General features: G+C 38.6%; 1 protein-coding gene across 1 annotated transcript in view; it reads left to right on the top strand.

Annotated features, from left to right (window-relative positions):
- Positions 1-25,074, top strand: part of LOC124606313 (MAP kinase-activating death domain protein) — a 612,624-nt gene that overhangs the window by 267,452 nt on the left and 320,098 nt on the right. The window contains exon 41 of the mRNA XM_047138295.1: positions 8,373-8,506. Within this exon, the coding sequence (XP_046994251.1) occupies positions 8,373-8,506 (134 nt within the window). The remainder of the gene's footprint in view (positions 1-8,372; positions 8,507-25,074) is intronic.

Raw genomic sequence — 25,074 nt, 5'->3', positions numbered from 1 at the left:
ATTGTTATGAGGAGAAAGAAAACTGGCGTTCTACGGATCTGAGCATGGAATGTCAGATCCCTTAATCAGGCAGGTAGGTTAGAAAATTTAAAAAGGGAATTGGATAGGGTAAAGCTGGATATAGTGGGAATTAGTGAAGTTTGGTGGCAGGAGGAACAAGACTTTTGGTCAGGTGAATACAGGGTTATAAATATGAAATCAAATATTGGTAATGCAGGAGTAGGTTTAATAATGAATAAAACAAAAGGAATACGGGTAAGCTACTACAAATAGCATGGCGAATGCATTGTGGTGGCCAAGATAGACACAAAGCCCATGGCTACGACAGTAGTACAAGTCTATATGCCAACTAGCTCTGCAGATGATGAAGAAATTGAAGAAATGTATGATGAGATAAAAGAAATTACTCAGATTGTGAAGGGATATGAAAATTTAATAGTCATGGGAGACTGGAATTTGAAAGTAGCAAAAGGAAGAGAAGGAAACATAGTAGGTGAATATGGATTGGGGGTAAGAAATGAAAGAGGAAGCTGCCTGGTGGAATTTTGCACAGAGCACGACTTAATCATAGCTAACACTTGGTTCAAGACTCATAAAAGAAGGTTGTTGACATGGAAGAAGCCTGGAGATACTGACAGGTTTCAGATAGATTATATAATGGTAAGACAGAGATTTAGGAACCAGGTTTTAAATTGTAAGACATTTCCAGGGGCAGATGTGGACTCTGACCACAATCTATTGGTTATGAACCGTAGATTAAGACTGAAGAAACTGCAAAAAGGTGGGAATTTAAGGAGATGGGACCTGGATAAACTGAAAGAACCTGAGGTTGTACAGAGTTTCAGGGAGAGCCAAGAATGGGGGAAAGAAATACAGTAGAAGAAGAATGAGTAGCTTTGAGGGATGAAGTAGTGAAGGCGGCAGAGGATCAAGTAGGTAAAAAGATGAGGGCTAGTAGAAATCCTTGGGTGACAGAAGAAATATTGAATTTAATTGATGAAAGGAGAAAGTATGAAAATTCTGTAAATGAAGCAGGCAAAAAGGAATACAAACGTCTCAAAAATGAGATCGACAGGAAGTGCAAAATGGCTAAGCAGGCATAGCTAGAGGACAAATGTAAGGATGTAGAGGCTTGTCTCACTAGAGGTAAGATAGATACTGCCTACAGGAAAATTAAACAGACCTTTGGAGAAAAGAGAACCACTTGTATGAATATCAAGAGCTCAGATGGAAACCCAGTTCTAAGCAAAGAAGGGAAAGCAGAAAGGTGGAAGGAGTATATAGAGGGTCTATACAAGGGCGATGTACTTGAGTGCAATGTTATAGAAATGGAAGAGGATGTAGATGAAGATGAAATGGGAGATATGATACTGCATGAAGAGTTTGATAGAGCACTGAAAGACCTAAGTTGAAACGAGGCCCCGGGAGTAGACAACATTCCATTAGAACTACTGACAGCCTTTGGAGAGCCAGTCCTGACAAAACTCTACCATCTGGTGAGCAAAATGTATGAGACAGGCGAAATACCCTCATACTTCAAGAAGAATGTAATAAGTCCAATCCCAAAGAAAGCAGCCGTTGACAGATGTGAAAATTACCGAACTGTCAGTATAATAAGTCATGGCTGCAAAATACTAATGCGAATTCTTTACAGACGAATGGAAAACTGGTAGCAGCTGACCCCAGGGAAGATCAGTTTGGATTCCGTAGCAATATGGGGACACGTGAGGCAATACTGACCCTACGACTTATTTTAGAAGCTAGATTAAGAAAAGGCAAACCTACGTTTCTACCATTTGTAGACTTAGAGAAAGCTTTTGACAATGCTGACTGGAATACTCTCTTTCAAATTCTGAAGGTGGCAGGGGTAAAATACAGGGAGCGAAAGGCTATTTACAATTTGTACAGAAACCAAATGGCAGTTATAAGAGTCGAGGGACATGAAAGGGAAGCAGTGGTTGGGAAGGGAGTGAGACAGGGTTGTAGTCACTCCCCGACGTTGTTCAATCTGTATATTGAGCAAGCAGTAAAGGAAACAAAAGACACATTCGGAGTAGGTATTACAATCCATGGTGAAGAAATAAAAACTATAAGGTTCGCTGATGACATTGTAATTCTGTCAGAGTCAGCAAAGGACTTGGAAGAACAGTTAAACGGAATGGACAGTGTCTTGAAAGGAGGATATAAGATGAACATCAACAAAAGCAAAACGAGAATAATGGAATGTATTCGAATTAAGTCGTTCGATGCTGAGGGAATTAGATTAGGAAATGAGACACTCTAAGTAGTAAAGGAGTTTTGCTATTTGGGGAGTAAAATAACTGATGATGGTTGAAGTAGAGAGGATATAAAATGTAGACTGGCAATGGCTAGGAAAGCGTTTCTGAAGAAGAAAAATTTGTTATCATCAAGTATAGATTTAAGTGTCAGGAAGTCGTTTCTGAAAGTATTTGTATGGAATGTAGCCATATATGGAACTGAAACATGGGCGGTAAATAGCTTGGACAAGAAGAGAATAGAAGCTTTCAAAATGTGGTGCTACAGACGAATGCTGAAGATTAGATGGGTAGATCACATAACTAATGAGGAGGTACTGAATAGGATTGGGGAGAAGAGGAGTTTGTGGCACAACTTGACTAGAAGAAGGGATCGGTTGGTAGGACATGTTCTGAGGCATCAAGGGATTACGAATTTAGCATTGGAGGGCACTGTGGAGGGTAAAAGTCATAGAGGGAGACCAATAAATGAATACACTAAGCAGATTCAGAAGGATGTAGGCTGCAGTACATACTGGGAGATGAAGAAGCTTGCACAGGATAGAGTAGCATGAAGAGCTGCATCAGACCTTTCTCAGGACTGAAGACCACAACAACAACAGATCGTCATGATGTGGAATGAGTCATTTTACATTCTTATTGCAAATAAATTTATAAATCTATTTGTACTCTAAACATTATATATATATATTTTTTTCCCCTCCCTGAAAAATTGTTCTATAGAATAGAAGGAGTTGTCAAGGAGAAACTTTTTCAATTTATTTTCAAATTTTAGCTTGCTGCCCGTTAGACATTTTATATTACTGGGTAAGCGGTCAAAATTTTTTCTCACAGTGTTGTGCACCCCTTCCTGTGATAAAGGCAACCTTACTGTTGAGTAATGAATGTCATTTTTTCTTCAGTATTGAAATTATATTCCTCATTGTTACATTTGAACTACAGTGGATTATTTACAACAAACTTTGTAAGGGAATAAATATACTGTGAAGCAGTAGTCAGGATACCCATCTCCTTCAACAGATGTCTACTAAAGGATCGCAGGTGAGCACCACATATTATTCTTACAGCACATTTTTGGGCAATAAAGACCTTCTTTCTTAAATATGAGTTACCCCCGAACATTTTTCCATATGAGATTACCGAATGAAAATAAGCAAAATATGTCAGCTTACTGATTTCTCTCTCCACAAAATTTGCTATGTTTCTAAGTGCAAATGTGGCTGAACTGAGTTGTTTTAGGAGTTCCAAAATGTGTTTTTCCAATTTAAATTCTCATCAAAATGGACACCTAAGAATTTTGAAGTTTCCACCCTATGTATTATTTCATCACCTTATGTTACACTTATCACTAGTGCAGTACCCCTAGAGGTGCAGAACTGAGTATGATGTGTCTTTGTGAAACTCAGGGTGAGACCATTCACAGAAAACCGGTCAATGATACTTCTGAGAACTTTGTTCTCCATTTATTCCGTTTCTGTGTTTATACTGGGAATGATTACAATACTGGTGTCATCTGTAGAAAGAACTAATTCTGCTTGTTGTACATTAGATCACTTACATAAATGACAAACAGTAGTGGATCTAAGACTGAGCGTTGGGGAACCCCATACATGTTTTCTCCCCAGTCAGAAATATGCCTCTGGGTTCCATTGGTTGAATTACTGCGAAGTACAACTTTCTACATTCTTTTGGTTAAATATGACATGATCTATTAGTTGGCTATACCATCAGTCCCATAAAACTTTAATTTATCTAGGATTATACTATGATTCACACAATCAAATGCTTTGTATAGGTCACAGAAAATACCTACCAGTGCTATTTTGTTATTTAATGCTTGTAATATCTGGTGTGTGAACATGTAAATGGCATTATCAGTAGAGCAACCCTTCTGAAACCCAAACTGTGATTTGCTAAGAATATTACTGTTGCCAAGGTGAGATACTATTCCAGAATACATCAACTTCTCAAAAGTTTTGGAAAATGATGTCAGCAGTGAAATAGGTTGGTATTTACTGATGTCTCTCTTATCACCTTTCTTAAACAGGCATTTAACAACGGCATATTTTAGTCTCTCTGGAAAAATGCCTTGAGTTAGTGGTGCATTAATACTTCGGACAATACCGGACTTACTATATGGGAACAAATCTTTAGTATTCTATTGGAAACACCATCAAAACCAGAAGAACTTTTATTGTTGAGAGAGTGTATGACTCTCTTAATTTCAGGAGTAGAAGTTGGTGGTACATTCGTATGACGTAATTTTATGAGAGTTACTCCTTCTCTTGAACTGCTGGTTCATATGCTTTCTACTATGTTAAGAAATGATTAAATACATTTTCTACCTGTGACTTGTCATTTATAAGTGTTCCATTCAATTCAATAGTAATGTTATCCTCTTCTGTGTCTCAGAATAATCATACAAAGGTGATACAAAGAAGAAAGAAAAAATAACAATTTGTGGATCATAAGAACAAAAATAGTTAAAGTGTAGCAAATCTACAATGGTGATAAAATGTGAAGTTCTTGTGTTGATATACCTCTGAAGCTTTAGGATTTGGGATTTCCAATAAGAATTAACTGTGCAATAAGATATTTATCACTGTGAAAGATTGAACAATAAGAATAATAACTAATTACTATAATAATAACTAATTACTATGAAGATGTCACACACATGTTTAATGATTTTAAATGGAAAATGTGCAAGAAGGATATAATTTCTCTCAAGAAAAGTTAAAATTTTGTCACAGTATCTAAAATGATAGAGGTGTTTCTGAAAGGTCTTTGGTATGAGACTTAGTGGACAAATGAAGAGAGATTGCAGTGGATACATACACATTCAGTATATTCATTTTGTGGGAGATCTACGTATGAAAATAACAGAGAAGGGGGAAAAGACTAAACCAGAAACCTTTTCTTATGAGTAAGGATACAGGTAGTTTTGCCAAATATAAAACAATGTTTATCTTATGGATGAACACAGTTACAGTTTTCGTAACATTACTTTCTGCTCTGTTCTGGGACAAATGGCAACATCATTAATTATTCCTCTTCATGTATTTATTCTCAGGGGTTCTGTTTTGTTACTTACTGTAAATGAAATATAGAGTACCAGTATCCTCCCCCCTCACCTCCCTTCCCTTCCAATTCTTTAAAGAATAAAACACTGAATGAGAATAGTGTTTGTAATTTTTGCTTTGTTTAAAGAAAAGCTAGTTTTACATGCATCTCAATGATTGTGATGTCATATCTGCTGAACTGTGTGTTATGGAATAGAGGTCTGCATCTGACATTTATACTCACTAGAATTGCTTGGAGCATTTAGTTCTGTGTAAGTCCGCCAGATGTTAATATAGTCACTCCAGACTGAGGAGCCAACTGCACTCAAGTTTTGATACTTCTTTGAGCATTGCTTGCTCAAATTCCTCGGCCGTCTGGTATAGTTACCCGAGTGCCGCTCAGTCACCCACAGTAGGATCATGGTGCATGAATTCGAGATGAAGGAGAGTGCAAATGCGAAAACTGATACTACATAATATATCCTGAGTGTGAAAGACAGTGGTTGTAACAGTGTTAGGGAGAGATTTTCATCAGTGACTGACAAGGGTGTTGGAACAACTACTGTTGCAAGTGCTCTGCTCTCCTGTCTTACAGACCCACCACCACACATCTGAAGGCACATGTCTGCAGACTATGATAAAGTGTAATTTCTGAAGCATTGACAGTTTCAGTGAAAGCTACAATAATTAAAAATGTGCATAGAAATGTGTGCCAAAGACCTTCAGCCATATACATTAATATTAGATGTAAGGTTTTGCATTTTATATCAGGAGCTTGTCAATGTCAATTCAGAATTGGGAGATGTAGACATTTCCAACATTTTGCCTCATCCTATGACAGTATGAAACACTGAAAAGCAAGCTGATGAAATACGAGCGAGTGTGTTAACTAGCATTACTCAGGATATAGTCGTGAATGTATGTGAATGTACAGCAGATATATGGACTGGCAGATATATCTAGTACTGTGGACTTTGGTTATTGAGATTAGGCACTGTGAAATACAGTGTTGGTGACAAATAACTGTTCTGTGAAGAAGAAAAAAATAAGGAATTGATTAAGAACTATATCAAGGAAACATTATTCAAATTGTTAGGAGTAAATCCTCAGCATTTTTAATAAGATTTCGCTTGGCAATGATGAAGGCACTAATGTATAGAAGGCAGTGCAATCCTTTCAGCATCATGCATGCATAACACATTTTTACACTGTCCTGAAATGTGTTAGATGACAATTATTTAATAAATGGACTTGGAGTAGTTTATTCCACAACTTATGCTGCTGAAGATAATGACCATATCATGAAGAGAACCGGCATACGTTTAAATTATTGTAGACATGCTGTGTGTCCAGCAAATGAAAATTGTGCTTAATTGCAAAATACCGCTTTCAGTGTCACTGGTATTTTGGCAGTACACTACAATGGTCATATTATCATCTATTAACTGTAAGTACTGAAGTACTGTAAGTACTGAATCACTGCTGTCTCACAGATGAGATTGTTGAAATTCCAGCATTGCATGGAATGGTAACAATTCTGTGGTCATCCATCTGATTATTTGTTTGTGACAGATATGAGATGTTAAATTCTGTGTGTCAGATGTGTGATGAAGTATCAGGTTCTGCAGTTTGGAACATTATCTCTGAATGACAAAGCAAACTTGCTCTGAAATGAGTCAGTTCATTGTAATTATGTCAACAGGAAATAATTCAGAGACAGTTTCGTTCTTGTTAGATTTCTACTTTCTTAGGTGGTCAAGTTCACATAAGTACATTTGAAACAATAAACCTGATGGTATTATAAAAAGCAGCAATGTGATTTTTCATTATAACACCGACAAAAGTTGGTAGATTCATAGTTTTCCTGTGAAATTACAGATTGCTCTTAAAATTTCATTATTGCTTAAAGCAAGCTGTTTCCTCTTATGGATCACAATGATGTCACGATTAGAAATTGCCACCCAGGAGTATACATCTACAGTGTAAACAAACCGATCATAGTGTAGTTCCATCAGTTGGTGGGAGTATTCCAGGAGCGACACCAGCCTGCTAATAAAATGGTGGCAACAGCAGTGCAGTGAGTGTGCTGGACTGGCAGGCCTCTGCCCTGCCCTCCCCATGGCATCTTGTCGACTGCTCATACTCAGGGAAGCCATGACAGGGTGCGCTACACTTGAATGACTATGACCAAGCGAAACCCCCAGTTGGCAGACTTCTATCATACAATGACATAATTTTGCAGGTAGTTCAGCAGTATACATAGATACCATCTCCAAAGTAGACAGCGGTTAGAGTTAGTAGGAAAGAAGTAATAAATTAAAATGTCTTGCCTGATGGTGCATGAACAGTAGAAATGCAGTAAACAACAACCTTTTTTCCTTTCATCATTTTGTGATAGGTGTCAGTGAGGAACAAGTTCCCAAAAGGTTTGAAATTAGATGTAAAGTTTGTATGAAGTTACTAAGTGCTCTCATTCTCAAATAATGGGTGAATACAGTCTGAGTAATTTGCGCACTGCGAGTTACACTGTCTGATGGCATATACAAAGTTTGTAACTTTAATATGTCACTTATTGTGTTAAACATTTAGTGTAAAAGATTATATCTCTTAATGAATAGTGTGTGACAGCATTTTAAATTCCATCAATAAATATATGAAATACTGAAAATCAAATATTTGTTCCTTCCAGAAGCCATTACATAAGCAACCTGCAACTGACACTAACTATTTGTAGCCACATAGAAATATAGATGGATAAAAGTACTTCTGCACACAAGTTGCTGAAACACAAACAGCTTGAACAAGTCTGACAAATACAAAAATTAGGGAATTTGTATCAATATGTTACTTCTCAAAGTTTTGAAGTATAGAAAGCTAGAGAGTCAGTTGTCTTTCTTGTCTCTGGTCTACAAATAATCAGTTATTCTTGTTGGGTGGTTGTTAAGTAAACATTTCTATTTCATTTCAGGTATTAACAACATAGATTTTCTTTCTTTCATAATTTTTAAAATATGTATTTCCTTTTCTTCATTAGGCCGTAAGGGATTGGTAGAAAAATCATCTCTGATACGACATACAACTACAAAAAGCAGGCAAGAGGAATTGCAAAGAATACAGAGTGCTGAACGTTCCACCACAAATTCTGAGAATCAAGCTTTCCTGAAGGATGTGAGTACTTGTGCAGTATTTTTCAGCATTTTTTTTTTAAACTAAGCCATAGTAATTATAATTTACTCTCAAGGCAGCAGAAAATATTTGTATATTTTAAAATTTACATCACAAGAGTTGTTACTTATTAGCAACATGACAGAAACTTTGAGATAAGAATAATCATTTTACACATTCATAATTTTTAAGTTGATGATCGGTTGGAAAGTGAGAGTGACTAGGCAACAAAAAGTCACAAATATCTTATGAGCATTCAGACAGGTTCAAAGGAAGTTGAAATAAGAGTAAATTCAATAGAGATCAGTAGGGCATTTACAGATAAACTGTAAACTGGTGAGTGAACTTGATAGAAGGCAAGATAATATGGAAAGAAACAGAAAGATACGAGGTGTGGCTAGAAAAAAACCGGACTAGCACTGGTGAAACAATAAAACGAATGCAATAAGGCTGAAAGTCGCGTGGCCTGTCACATGACTCTCGCTCCATCTACTGCTCGAGTTTCATCTGCCTCCTGCACTCAGCATGCCTGTGGCGTCTGTTTTAAGTAGTTGACGTTTTGTCTGTGCGTCGGAAAATGTTGAGTGTACAGAAAGAACAGCGAGTTAACATCAAATTTTGTTTCAAACTAGGAAAATCTGCAAGTGAAATGTTTGTAATGTTACAACAAGTGTACGGCGATGATTGTTTATCACGAACACAAGTGTTTGAGTGGTTTAAACGATTTAAAGATGGCCGCGAAGACACCAGTGATGACACTCGCACTGGCAGACCATTGTCAGCAAAAACTGATGCAAACATGGAAAAAATCGGTAAACTTGTTCGACAAGATTGCCGTTTAACAATCAGAGCAGTGTCTGAGTTAACAGGAGTTGACAAGGAAAGTGTTAGGCAGATTCTTCATGAAAGTTTCAACATGAACAAAGTGTGTTCAAAAATGGTTCCAAAGTGTCTCACAATTGAACAGAAGGAACGCCGAAGAATGATTTGTTCTGACATCCTGGAAAACATTGAAAGTGATCCCACCTTCTTACAAAATGTTATTACTTGCGATGAATCGTGGTTTTTTACTTACGATCCCGAAACTAAATGCCAATCGATGCATTGGAAAACTCCTGGTTCTCCACGACAAAAAAAAGCATGAATGTCAAAGTCGAAATTCAAGGCAATGATGATTGTTTATTTTTTTTGACATCAAAGGGATTGTGCACATTGATTGGGTACCAGAGGGACAAACAGTGAATCAGCATTACTACATTAGTGTCCTGGCTACCCTACGTGAGTGAGTACGGAGAAAACGGAACGATTTGTGGAGAAAAAAGTCATGGATCCTTCACCAAGACAATGCCCCAGCTCACAGTGCGTTGTCAGTGAAGACGTTTTTGGCAAAACGCAACATTCCCATCTTAGATCATCCACCCTACTCACCTGATTTGGCCCCCTGTGACTTTTTTCTTTTCCCTAAAGTCAAGTCAGCTTTGAAAGGAACTAGATTTGAGACTGTTGAAGCAGTAAAAGAAAAAGCGACGGAAGTAATGTATGGACTTACCGAAAATGATCTGCAGCATTGCTATGAACAGTGGAAAATTCGTATGGAGCAGTGTAGAGACCGAGGAGGAGAGTACATTCAAGGAGATAACATGAAATTGTAAATAATTGTAAATAAATGTTTTTTCCAGCATCAGCCCGGTTTTTTTCTAGCCGCACCTCGTAAATAATAAGGAAACTGGGATAAAATGGAGATGGAGGGTAAAAAACAAAATAAAAACAGAAACACACTATAACTATACATAATTTGGTAAATACTCGTACACTTGTTGTATTAAGAAAAAAGATGGAGATCATAATGGAGAAATTGAACAAAAATGCAGGGTTGAAATAATTGTCTCATCATAAGAAAAGTCATATGAGAGTTGACTTTGTGTTGCCAACCTCATAGTATTCTGAATGTATTCAGTAACTATATATTGCAGATAACTGGAGAAAACACATACTATCAGTTTAACAAGTATCTTGTTCAGAGTAATCTTGAAAATGAAAGGAGGGAGTGAATTTCAGAGTTGATACTGGCAGCTGGTACTTTCTGATAGCAGCAAGATGATCCACAAGTTTAATATTTGAAACTGTCAATTACTTCTGTGGGCAATCTCTCACAATCTTATTTGGTTACTCTGAGTAAAGTGATAGTGAAGTGCATGTGAGTTGTTTTCATGCAAGCTGAAGATTGGAGAATGTATGTCACTGTCTCTCTCACTTGGCCAAAGTATTTGAATCAATGTTATATTCTATGGCAGCTGCAGATTTATGATATGAGAACTAGTGCTCAAGTCCATAATAGTAGGTTGAAAAGGTGTGTGTGTGTGTGTGTGTGTGTGTGTGTGTGTGTGTGTGTGTGTGTGTGTGTGTGTGCGCGGGCGCGCGGGATGTGCTGGATATACCATTGAGCCTGCTCATGCAAAGGAGACATCCTACAATCTGTAGAGACTTACTGGATGAATAAAGAATTCAAATTTGAACTATGGCTGATGTCTGTTTTGAATTGGTGGGTGAGCTTTATTCATGACATCTCTTCATGAGTGTTCCAAGACATCCTTTTCGATGTTTTATGTATTTAATTATTTTTAGTGCAAATTGCTACTATTACATTCTTCCATTATGGTCATTCCATTTATATCTATTTTTATCTATTATATTCTTTAATCATCCAGCTTTAAACTTTTTCCTAATTTGTTGATTCTTTTTGTTGTACCTGATTTTGTACTTCGGCGGTATTATGGAAAGGATATATTGTTACTCACTATATAGCGGTGATGTTCAATTGCAGACAGGCACAATAAAAGGCTATTAATTATGTAAGCTTTCAGCCAGAAGGTCTTTTTCTGAAATAGACAGCCTGTGTCAGGCAGCCAGAGACAGTGGTTATGTGTGTATGACCTGCATTTGCAAGAATTTGTGTGTTTATGTTGTCTATTTCACAAGAAGGCTTTCTGGCTGAAAACTTACATGTCTAGAAGTCTTTTTGTTGTGTCTCTCTGTGACTCAACAACTCTGCTATATGGTTACTAGCAATGTATCCTTTTCATAATATTGTTATTATTTCATTCTGGATTTTGTATTGTTTAATTTTATACTACTTCATATGAATCTTGTTTCAGGCAGTGGGTTCCTATTTTTTTGTCTTTTTTTAAGAGTCTAAATCTCATTGCTTCAGAGTAATATAGGAATGGCCATACTTTTATAAACTTCATTTTACTTTCTTTCCTCATCCTAATTCTTAAACGTCTGTGTCACATGTATTTTGGATTTGTTTTAATCTACATATTAATCGTATAAACAATAGATTAATTTTTAAGATAGTTAAAATGTCCCCCCCCCCCTCCTCCAATGAACCATGGACCTTGCCGTTGGTGGAGAGGCCTTGTGTGCCTCAGCGATACAGATAGCTGTACCGTAGGTGCAACCACAACGGAGGGGTATCTGTTGAGAGGCCAGACAAATGTGTGGTTCCTGAAGACAGGCAGCAGCCTTTTCAGTAGTTGCAGGAGCAACAGTCTGGATGATTGACTGATCTGGTCTTGCAACACTAACCAAAACGGCCTTGCTGTGTTGGTACCACGAACAGCTGAAAGCAAGGGGAAACTACAGCCGTAATTTTTCCTAAGGGCATGCAGCTTTACTGCATGGTTAAATGATGATGGTGTCCTCTTGGGTAAAATATTACGGAGGTAAAATAGTCCCCCATTCGGATCTCCAGGCGGTGGCTACTCAGGAGGATGTTGTTATCAAGAGAAAGAAAACTGATGTTGTACAGATCAGAGCATGGTATGTCAGATCCCTTAATCAGGCAGGTAGGCTAGAAAATTTAAAAGGGAAATGGAGAGATTGAAATTAGATATAGTCGCAATTAGTGAAGTTTGGTGGCAGGAGGAACAAGACTTTTGGTCAGATGGATACAGGGTTATAAATACAAAATCAAATAGTGGTAATGCAGGAGTAGGTTTAATAGTGAAGATGAAAATAGGAATGCGGGTAAGCTACTACAAACAGCATAGTGAGTGCATTATTGTGGCCAAGATAGAAATGAAGTCCACAACTACCGCAGTGGTACAAGCTTATATGCCAACTAGCTCCACAGATGATGAAGACATTGATGAAATGTATGATGAGATAAAAGAAATTATTTAGATAGTGTCAGTCATGGGTGACTGGAACGCGATAGTAGGAAAAGGAAGAGAAGGAAACATAGTAGGTGAATATGGAGTGGGAGTAAGGAATGAAAGGGGGCGCCCCCTGGTAGAATTTTGCACAGAACGTAACTTAATCATAACTAACACTTGGTTCAAGACTCATAAAAGAAGGTTGTTGACATGGAAGAAGCCTGGAGATACTGGAAGGTCTCAGATAGATTATATAATGGTAAGACAGAGATTCAGGAACCAGGTTTTAAATTGTAAGACATTTCCAGGGGCAGATGTGGACTCTGACCACAATCTATTGGTTATGAACTGTAGATTAAGACTGAAGAAACTGCAACAAGGTGGGAATTTAAGGAGATGGGACCTGGATAAACTGAAAGAACATGAGGTTGTACAGAGTTTCAGGGAGAGCCAAGAATGGGGGAAAGAAATACAGTAGAAAAAGAATGGTTAGCTTTGAGGGATGAAGTAGTGAAGGCAACAGAGGATCAAGTAGTTAAAAAGATGAGGGCTAGTAGAAATCCTTGGGTGACAGAAGAAATATTGAATTTAATTGATGAAAGGAGAAAGTATAAAAATTCTGTAAATGAAGCAGGCAAAAAGGAATACAAACGTCTCAAAAATGAGATCGACAGGAAGTGCAAAATGGCTAAGCAGACATAGCTAGAGGACAAATGTAAGGATGTAGAGGCTTATCTCACTAGGGGTAAGATAGATACTGCCTACAGGAAAATTAAACAGACCTTTGGAGAAAAGAGAACCACTTGTATGAATATCAAGAGCTCAGATGGAAACCCAGTTCTAATCAAAGAAGGTAAAGCAGAAAGGTGGAAGGAGTATATAGAGGGTCTATACAAGGGCGATGTACTTGAGTGCAATGTTATAGAAATGGACGAGGATGTAGATGAAGATGAAATGGGAGATATGATACTGCATGAAGAGTTTGATAGAGCACTGAAAGACCTAAGTCGAAACGAGGCCCCGGGAGTAGACAACATTCCATTAGAACTACTGACAGCCCTTGGAGAGCCAGTCCTGACAAAACTCTACCATCTGGTGAGCAAAATGTATGAGACAGGCAAAATACCCTCACACTTCAAGAAGAATATAATAAGTCCAATCCCAAAGAAAGCAGCCATTGACAGATGTGAAAATTACCGAACTGTCAGTTTAATAAGTCATGGCTGCAAAATACTAATGTGAATTCTTTACAGACGAATGGAAAACTGGTAGCAGCTGACCTCAGGGAAGATCAGTTTGGATTCCATAGCAATATGGGGACACGTGAGGCAATACTGACCCTACGACTTATTTTAGAAGCTAGATTAAGAAAAGGCAAACCTACGTTTCTACCATTTGTAGAGTTAGAGAAAACTTTTGACAATGTTGACTGGAATACTCTCTTTCAAATTCTGAAGGTGGCAGGGGTAAAATACAGGGAGCGAAAGGCTATTTACAATTTGTACAGAAACCAAATGGCAGTTATAAGAGTCGAGTGACATGAAAGGGAAGCAGTGGTTAGGAAGGGAGTGAGACAGGGTTGTAGCCACTCCCCGACGTTGTTCAATCTGTATATTGAGCAAGCAGTAAAGGAAACAAAAGACAAATTCAGATTAGGTATTACAATCCATGGTGAAGAAATAAAAACCATAAGGTTCGCCGATGACATTGTAATTCTGTCAGAGTCAGCAAAGGACTTGGAAGAGCAGTTGAACGGAATGGACAGTGTCTTGAAAGGAGGATATAAGATGAACATCAACAAAAGCAAAACGAGAATAATGGAATGTAGACGAATTAAGTCGGTCGATTCTGAGGGAATTAGATTTGGAAATGAGACACTTAAAGTAGTAAATGAGTTTTGCTATTTGGGGAGCAAAGTAACTGATGATGCTCAAAGTAGAGAGGATATAAAATGTAGGCTGGCAATGGCTAGGAAAGCGTTTCTGGAGAAGAAAAATTTGTTACCATCAAGTATAGATTTAAGTGTCAGGAAGTCGTTTCTGAAAGTATTTGTATGGAATGTAGCCATATATGGAACTGAAACATGGGCGATAAATAGCTTGGACAAGAAGAGAATAGAAGCTTTCAAAATGTGGTGCTACAGACGAATGCTGAAGATTAGATGGGTAGATCACATAACTAATGAGGAGGTACTGAATAGGATTGGGGAGAAGAGGAGTTTGTGGCACAACTTGACTAGAAGAAGGGATCGGTTGGTAGGACATGTTCTGAGGCATCAAGGGATTACGAATTTAGCATTGGAGGGCACTGTGGAGGGTAAAAGTCATAGAGGGAGACCAATAAATGAATACACTAAGCAGATTCAGAAGGATGTAGGCTGCAGTACATACTGGGAGATGAAGAAGCTTGCACAGGATAGAGTAGCATGAAGAGCTGCATCAAACCTTTCTCAGGACTGAAGACCACAACAACAACAGATCGTCATGATGTGGAATGAGTCATTTTACATTCTTATTGCAAATAAATTTATAAATCTATTTGTACTCTAAACATTATATATATTTTTCCCCTCCCTGAAAAATTGTTCTATAGAATAGAAGGAGTTGTCAAGGAGAAACTTTTTCAATTTATTTTCAAATTTTAGCTTGCTGCCCGTTAGACATTTTATATCACTGGGTAAGCGGTCAAAATTTTTTCTCACAGTGTTGTGCACCCCTTCCTGTGATAAAGGCAACCTTACTGTTGAGTAATGAATGTCATTTTTTCTTCAGTATTGAAATTATATTCCTCATTGTTACATTTGAACTACAGTGTATTATTTACAACAAACTTTGTAAGGGAATAAATATTTGATATAGTACTGAAAGACCTAAGTCGACAACAAACTTTGTAAGGGAATAAATATTTGATAGAGCACTGAAAGTCCTAAGTCGAAACGAGGCCCTGGGAGTAGACAACATTCCATTTGAACTACTGACAGCCTCTGGAGAGCCAGTCCTGACAAAACTCTACCATCTGGTGAGCAAAATGTATGAGACAGGCGAAATGCCCTCATGCTTCAAGAAGAATGTAATACGTCCAATCCCAAAGAAAGCAGCCGTTGACAGATGTGAAAATTACCGAACTGTCAGTTTAATAAGTCATGGCTACAAAATACTAATGCAAATTCTATACAGACGAATGGAAAAACTGGTAGCAGCTGACCTCGGGGAAGATCAGTTTGGATTCCAAAGAAATATGGGAACATGTGAGGCAATACTGACCCTATGACTTATTTTAGAAGCTAGATTAAGAAAAGGCAAACCTACGGTTCTAGCATTTGTAGACTTAGAGAAAGCTTTTGACAATGTTGACTGGAATACTCTCTTTCATATTCTGAAGGTGGCAGGGGTAAAATACAGGGAGCGAAAGGCTATTTACAATTTGTACAGAAACCAGATTGCAGTTATAAGAGTCGAGGGACATGAAAGGGAAGCAGTGGTTGGGAAAGGAGTGAGACAGGGTTGTAGCCTCTCCCCGACGTTGTTCAATCTGTATATTGAGCAAGCAGTAAAGGAAACAAAAGACAAATTCGGAGTAGGTATTACAATCCATGGTGAAGAAATAAAAACTATAAGGTTCGCCGATGACATTGTAATTCTGCCAGAGACAGCAAGGGACCTGGAAGAGCAGCTGAACGGAATGGACAGTGTCTTGAAAGGATGATATAAGATGAACGTCTTCAAAAGCAAAACAAGGATAATGGAATGTAGTCGAATTAAATCAGGTGATGCTGTGGGAATTAGATTAGGAAATGAGATGATTAAAGTAGTAAATGAGTTTTGCTATTTGGGGAGCCAAATAACTGATGATGATTGAAGTAGAGAGGATATAAAACGTAGACTGGCAATGGCAAGGAAAGCGTTTCTGAAGAAGAGAAATTTGTTAACATTGAATATAGATTTAAGTGTCAGGAAGTCATTTCTGAAAGTATTTGTATGGAATGTAGCCATTTATGGAAGTGAAACGTGGATGATAAATAGTTTAGACAAGAAGAGAATCGAAGCTTTTGAAATATGGTGATACAGAAGAATGCTGAAGATTAGATGGATAGATCACATAACAAATGAGGAGGTATTGAATAAAATTGGAGAGAAGAGAATTTTATGGTGCAACTTGACTAGAAGAAGGGATTGGTTGGTAGGGCATATTCTGAGGCATCAAGGGATCACCAATTTAGTATTGGAGGGCAGCATGGAGGGTAAAAATCATAGAGGGAGACCAAGAGATGAATAACTAAACAGATTCAGAAGGATGTAAGTTGCAGTAGGTACTGGGAGATGAAGAAGCTTGCACAGCATAAAGTAGCATGGAGAGCTGCATCAAACCAGTCTCTGGACTGAAGACCACAACAACAACAGTTAAAATGTTTTATTATCTTTTGTGCCTAGGTCCCTTACATCTCATGTCACAAAAATAAATTATCACTTTATAAAAAGTTTCTTTTTTTTATCACACTTTGCTTGTTGTCTTTGAAGCCTGTCTGAGTATTCCTTTTGAAGATGTTCAGTTATTAATATGTTCTCATTATAGGAAACCATTCTGTAGCTGAATAAATCATATGATTGGGTTGCAATCATATGGTTTGTTTATTTTTGGGGTTGTTTCCTTCTAAGCCTTTGAAGTGGTCATCTACACCACAATAGAAACCTCTGCACTAAAAGCATTGGAAACGTATCCAGGCAGATACAATCTTCAAAAATTATCTCATGGTGACCAATTCCTGTGAAAAATACTGTGAACATTAGCTATATTACAGTTTGATTTATGATCAGCAGTGGGTTACCAACAGGATAATAAACAATACAGTGCTAATGTCCTATTAATTGGAACGTAGGATGCCAGAAGTTTGGATTATGGGGTGAACACGAAAATCTGAATAGAGGTTAGATAATTACATGGAGACAGAATGGTTGGACAGAAATTACCTAAAGATGGTGAAATTTGGAGTAATGCTGACAGAAACACTTAAAGTGGAAAATACTAAATCTAGCTTTCAGATTTTGTATATTTCATCTACTGGAAGGCAAGAGGGATTTGTTGGAAAGCTTGGAAAAATTACGTTTTTTGTCAAAAGTACTAAAAATTTCATCACATGCAGATAAGAAATAGCCAGCCATTCTGTCTCCATTCTTTATTGGCATTTCCCATTGATACAATTGAGTTGAATTATTAAAAAGAATTAATTAAGTGAAATGAAAAATCAGTCAGTGATGAAAGTCCAGATTAATTGTCATGTTGACAAGGTCATAAAAATTGTGGGCAATAAAAGTGATTTCCTTTTCAAAGAAACAAACCCAGCATCTGTCTTATGTGATTCAAGAAAACCATCTAAAACTTAAATCCTGGTGTTTTGATGGAGATGCATTGTAAATGTGAATGCAGTACGTTAACCTCAGTCAGTGGGTGAAGTACTGAGGTCAACTATAGAGTTAACATATAACTTTCTGATTGAAAGTAAGCGATAGTTAGAATTGTATCACACTGAGTGCATATGACCACTGGTGGAGGGGTGGGAAGGAAGGGTGGGATGACATTCTTCTGTTTGTATGATGGCATGGCTGTTCCCAACGTGGAGTGTTGGCTTTGAGCAATGGTTGTTAGGTTCAGGTTCTAGTTAGCAAGATCACAGAAGCTGAGTTGAACTCTTTTATTAACAATAGGACATTCAGTATATAGCAAAGAATGTGCTCACATCGTGCAAGTGCGGTCTTGAATCCACCTCTGAATTATGCAAAGTGAAGTGGTGGTAGCCCACTGCTCACAGAAAGAAGTCCAAAGCTCTGACATGAGCAGTATCACTAGGGTGGTGGTGTCTCACACAAGTGCTATGAGAAACTTCAGCTGCTGCTGGCTCAACAATGGTGGCTAAAACTGCAAGGGCAACTTAACATTGCAGTCTGCTCAAGAAGTCAATATACGATTAGCAACTAACAAACGAATGATGGCTCCTCAGTGGATAGTTAATTGATGGATCATCTGGCTGCACAGTGGCCAAAAGGCTTGACTGAATGACGTATGCCTTGACGGCTGGATGGGGTGTATAAATTGTGCCTTAGTGACTATTTACTTTGCTGCTGCTGTTGATGGTGCCATGTAGCAAGGTTATTGCAATACTCATTTTTCATTTGTAATTATAAGGCCAATGGTCAATCCTCTGGTGATGTCACATGTGAGGAAACTCCAGCAATATGCATGAAATGTGATACACTCCTCTTCCATTTAGAAAGTTAGGTCTACAAACTCTGCACCACAGCTGGTTCTGAAGACTTGTGGAAGGAACTGAGAATATGTCTCTACAGTCATACATTTGGACTACAATAGTTACCATAATCCACATTTTTCACTTTATTTCAATCATATATGTGACATATTTAAATTAATCTTAGCCCAATAAATGCTTAGTTCCTTCACGGCAATTTTTTGCATAAGCTACATTGTTGTTATAGACCTGTATGCAAAAGTATGGTGAGGGTGAGATTTAAAAAAATTTTCCATCAGTAGCAGATGTGAGCTCCACCAACCGTGATAAGGACCCACAAGTGAGCAGGTAACTGATGAGGAGATTCCCAGCACGATAAGTAGGTACTGGCAGTCTCTGCGGTAGTTGTCACATGCTGATACATTTATTTTGGGTAGTGCTTAATTGGTACAGGGAAAGGGGAAAGTTGGATATGGCATGGCAGTTATGTGAAATTTTTGATGAACAAGATTTCAGTTGGGGAAGTTCAGGGGCATAGAGCAGGGAGCGTGTGGTTTTTTTGCATTCTGGTTACCATTCAGTGTCTTCCCATATTTGCAATAGCATACCCCGTGACCGTAATGAACACAGAGGGGCATGTGTATTTGCAGGAGCAACTTGATTGCTTCACTGTGCCATTCGTCTCCTCTGTACCAGTTCCCTCCTCCCTTTTGATGTAGCTGCTAGTAGTGGCAGCAGAACTTCTGGAGCGCCTCTAAGAGGTCATATCTGCTCCACATGTACAATAGGGGTTTGAATCAGAAGCAGTAATTTAACATTAATCAGAGATGTCACTTCCATTTCATAGGAGGTTTACTGATATCACTTGTTAAACTCATTTGCTTTCGAGGTAGGAAAGTATGCACTAGTTAGTATCACTCACATACCAATGTGGAATTTTGGTAGTGTGGCTTTCCCTTGTAGTGCTCCTTCATGACATTCTAGAACATGCACCATATGGAATTTAACCTTTTCACAAACCCATCATTTCATTAATTCAGAAGGGGAGGGCCTTTTTTCATGTAGACTGCCTTGTAGCATGAAAGCCCCATTCTCTGGTGTACCCTGAAGTTATAGACTGCTATAACTTATGATGGCAAGAAATCCCAATTAGAATGATGGCTTTTCACATAGTGATTTAGTATTTTGCTTTCGGTTCAGTACACTCTATTCTTCCATCATCGAATATAATGCATTTGTTCTTAACTTCTGGATTTTCTGGAACCAGTACAACTGTTTCAATATTTCTGTCATAATATTAGTGTTTTAATCTGTTATAAGAGCCTTAGGTGTTTAGAATTTCAACATCGAATTGTTAACCATGACTTTTGCCACTTTTTCAACTTGCTGGTCGGGGATGGCAGTCTTTGTCAAATGGCGCAAGAGGGTATAGTGTGCTCAGAATACCATAGCTGGTACTTAGTGAAAGGCAGGATTCGGTGTGGACAGGGCTGAAATCAGTTACCATTGGTTGCTCAGTTTCTTTTTAAATCACGTACATTTTATTTGCAAGCAATTGCAAATAAGGTTGACAATAAGGAACAATTATCAAATTTGACTGTTAAGACACAATGTCTAATTAAAAAAATTAAGCAAGTTGCGCTCATGGCTGAAGGCCTTATTGATCAGAAATTCAAATTATTTGTCAGCTGAAGGCCCCAGTAGTAATAACTCAAAAAACAATTTGATGGCTGAAGACCTGAATAGCAAATTCTTAAGAACCAATTAAAGTTCTCCAAGAGATACTAGAATATTTAGACAAAAGACAATCATCAAAATTTCACTGTTACGAGACAATATCTAATTAAAAATTCTTAAGACCAATCGCATTCATGGCTGAAGGCCTAATTGACAAGAAACTCAAATTATTTGTTGTCATCAGGAAATTGACAAATCCATGCAAAGGTTCCCCTGCCGACAGCTGTTCCTTAACCAGTCGCCAAGTGGGGTCCTGATCCTGATGGTCGGCAACATCACTAAACAAAAGAGGAATACCACCTAACACGACAGAACTAAGATTGCCTTCCTCCATTTCTTGTGCGTGCCCACTAGATGGATGTTCAGTGAACATATATGACTGAGGACATCCACGAGCACATTCTCAGTTCCCTCAATGTGTTTAACCTCAAATTGAAATGCTGAAATGCGTACTGCCCACCTGGTGATATGGCCAGTTTTATGCGGCCCAGCTAGCACCCAGCTTAATGCTTGATTGTCGGTTTCTAGCTGAAGTACTCCTTGCTTGAGATAAAAGTGATACTTCTCAAGTGCGAACAAAACAGCCAGTGCTTCACGTTCGTAAACGAAATATTTAAGTTTGGCACTGGTTAACCAACGAGACACGAACTCTGATGGCTGCCTTTGACCCTCATACTCCTGTCGGAGGATGGCCAAAATTCCTGCATTAGATGCGTTGGTTTGTACAAGAAATTTTTTATTAAAATCAGGCACTCCGAGAACCAGAGGGTTGGCTATAGCTGCCTTAATGTGCTCAAATGCAGCCTCTTGGGCAGGTTCCCATTCAAAATGCACCCCTTTTTGACGCAATTCATTTAAAGGAGACGCCAACTGATCAAAATTAGGGACAAAATGCCTAAAATAATTCACCATGCCAATAAACCTGGCAATCCTGCATTTATCAGAAGGATGTGGGAGAGCTCTCAATGCCTTAGTCCACTCCTGGTCAATGCGAATGCCCTCACCTGATACTAAGTGACCTAAGGAGGATACCTGCTGCCTGGTTAATGTCACCTTACTGGGTTTAACAGTTAAACTGGCCCCCCTGCAACCTAGAAAAAACTTGTGATTCTTCAATTTTTCCAGCCGTATTTTATGACGAAATAAATCTCGGGTGAACAGCCTGGTATGAGTGTGCATAGGACACAATATTTCGGCAATCGACCACATCAGTGCACCTGATGATGGCAACGCGGTCGATTTCCAAAATATTGTGTCCTATGCACACTCATACCAGGCTGTTCACCCAAGATTTATTTCGTAGCAAAAACTTGCTGGATATGTTCCAGATGCTCATCAAACAAACAACTATAAATCACCAAGTTGTCCAAGTAATTGTAAACAAAAGACTAATTTCAAGTCTCCAAGAATATTATCCAGCAAACTAGTAAGAACGGCTGCGCCAGTAGCCAAACCAAAGGGAACCCTGTTAAACTCAAACAGATTCCAATCAGTACAAAATACTGTAACGTGTTTACATTCTTTTGCTAAGGGAATCTGAAAATAGGCTTGATTTAGATTGAGCACAGTGAACCAATTAGTGCCAGCAAACCAAGTAAAAGAGTTATGAAGATCAGGTAAAGGAACTGATTCGAGGACAACCTTGGTGTTCAGGCACCAGTAGTCAACAACAGGCCAAAAATCCTGCCCCTGATCCTTAGGAACAAGGAATATGGGGGAAGCATAAGCAGATGTAGTAGGCCTAATAACTTCTTGTTGGAGCATTTTAGAGATCTTTCCTCTTAGTATTTTCATCTTAGGCTGTGAGAGATGATATGGGGACTGCCTGATGGGAATATGGTAAGATAGACAAATATGGTAGTCAAGAATATTAGTAACCCCTTGTCTATCACAGAGAAGCTCAGGGAACCTCTGCAACAAATCCCTTAGTTCAGAGGCCTGCTGTGAAGACAAATGGGTGAGATCAAACTCATTAACCTTAGCATCAACAGCTAGCATGCCAGCATTTCGATGCCCCTACAGTTAGCACATTCACAGAACCCAAACTTGTGAACAGAAGTGAACTTAAAGAAGAAGGTGTACCTGGAATAATCCAAGACAAGACCAGTTTTACTGATAAAATCACATCCCAAAATCAAATCGACTGTCAACTTTTTAACCAAGGCCAAAGACAAGGTCCAGGAGAAATCTCCAACTGAGATATTCCCTCAGACCCAACCATGCAGAGACAACACCTGCCCATTGGCAACCCGACATCTCTGCACCAAAGAAGGGACCAACCTAAGTTTCGTAAGATGACCAAATTCAAGAAACCATTCCAAGATCAACAACTAAAAGAAGCTACCAGAATCCAAAAGGGCACAAATAGGTTCACCACCTACTCAAGAACAAATATAAGGCAGGGGAGGTGATGACTGAGCAACGACACGGGCACACCAAGGTTTAAAGGCTTGTTCCCGAGGTTGCTGCCCAGCCCGGCATCATTTGTTGGCACTGGATGCACGTGGTTGAACACAAGAACGAACTAAATGACATGTCTGACTGCACCTGAAGCAACACCGTGGTTCCCTTTTAGCAGACTCAGCTGATGTAGATAATCCGGAGTTCTCCTTGATAACGCCCGTAGGCTGAACCTTAACTTCATGGCATGGATTGTCCGCGAGCAGTAACGCAGATATCACTACAACCATGGCACAAAGTTCTTCCCAGGTGGAGGGATGACCACGGAAACTAAGTGTGACTTATCTGCCACTTGCATTCCCCTCAGAACAATAGAAACTAACTCCCGTTCTGGCAAGTTGACTAACAAGGCCAAGCCGGCTGTCTTGACTCTCTCCACACATTGATGTAACTCCTCTTTATCTTGCTGCATCTGCCAAATATAGTGACAATCAAGCTGTTTGTGAACTCCCATGGTCAATCTTTCATTAATTACAAGCTCCCTAAACCACTTCAAGGAAAACCCCTCTGCCATGGCTCTGGATATGAGGGTCCTCAATTCGCCTCTAGCTAACGGATACAATAGTGACAAAACTACTTGATGCTGTATGCCAAAGGCATCAGCGTGTTGCTCAAGGTGAACCAACAACCATAATAACCTTTCAATTTGCTGGAGTTGGTCTACAACAAATTCTGTGATGTCCTGAAAGAGATGCACCAGAGGATTATGCAATTTAGCAAACGGCATCTCTAACCTCTCAGGAGACATTAAGTGCATTATTCCTGGGTTGGCTTGCGCACCACCCTGAAGACAGCAAGTCCTGCTCCTCAGTCCTCTTCCCATCAGCTCTAAACATGTAATCTTAAACTGCAATTCATTAATCAAGGACCCCAATTCAGCGGTTGATTCATTACAATGATCCTCTAACTTTAATGTCCTTAAATCCGCTATCCAGTTGGTTAAAGCCTGTGTAACTGACTGCCACTAGGTTGAGTGCCCTCCAAAAAGCTGATGGTGTCCTCAAGACACCTAACAGCCTTAAACAAAAACTCAATGGCTGCTTCTATCTCACCCACAACATCTGGCATGACATCAACTGGCTGAAGAACAGTAGCACGCAAATGGGCGGCTAAGTCCACGACGCTACCCTTAGTAGGCTGGTGCCTTATTGCCAGCTCATAAATGAGGTGGTCCTACCTCAACAGGCCAATCCCAGGGCACTGCCTGACTGCCATTAGAATTGGTCACCTGAAACAACAAAATAGCAAAGACAGATATCGTATAGCACTGACAGAGTTACAATTTCAACCAACGGTAACAGTAATGGCAATATTATAATCGTAACCACGCTTTGCTACCACTGAGACCTGGTACTTAGGGAAAGGCAGGATTCGGTGTGGACAGGACCATAATCGGTTACCATTGGTTGCTCAGTTTCTTTTTAAATCACATACACTTTATTTTGAAACAATTGCAAATTGGGTTGACAATAAGGAACAATTATGAAATTTGACTGTTAAGACACAATGTCTAGTTAAAAAAAAAATTCTTAAGCAAGTTGCACTCACGGCTGAATGCCTTATTGACCAGAAATTTAAATTATTTGTCGGCTGAAGGCCCCAATAGTAATAACTCAAAAAACAATTTGGTGGCTGAAGGCCTGGATAACAAATTCTTAAGAAACAATTAAACTTCTCCAAGAGATACTAAAATATTTTTAAAAAAGACAGTCATCAAAATGTCTCTGTTAAGAGACAATATCTAATTAAAAATTGTTAAGACCAATTGTGTTCAGGGCTGAAGGCCTAATTGACAAGAAATTCAAATAATTTTTCATCTGAAGGCCCCAATAGTAATAACTCAAAAACCAGTTGGACAGCTGAAGGCCTGGATAGCAAATTTTTGAGAAAAAATTAAACTTCTTCAAGAGATATTTAAAGAACAATCATCAACATTTCAGTGTTAAGATATTCTGTCTAATTAAAATTTCTTAAGA

The sequence above is a fragment of the Schistocerca americana genome, chromosome 3 (assembly GCF_021461395.2).
Source record: "Schistocerca americana isolate TAMUIC-IGC-003095 chromosome 3, iqSchAmer2.1, whole genome shotgun sequence".
NCBI classification, from domain to species: Eukaryota; Metazoa; Arthropoda; class Insecta; order Orthoptera; family Acrididae; genus Schistocerca; species Schistocerca americana.
Note: the sequence above shows the minus strand (reverse complement) of the source record. Positions and strands in the feature narration are given on the sequence as shown.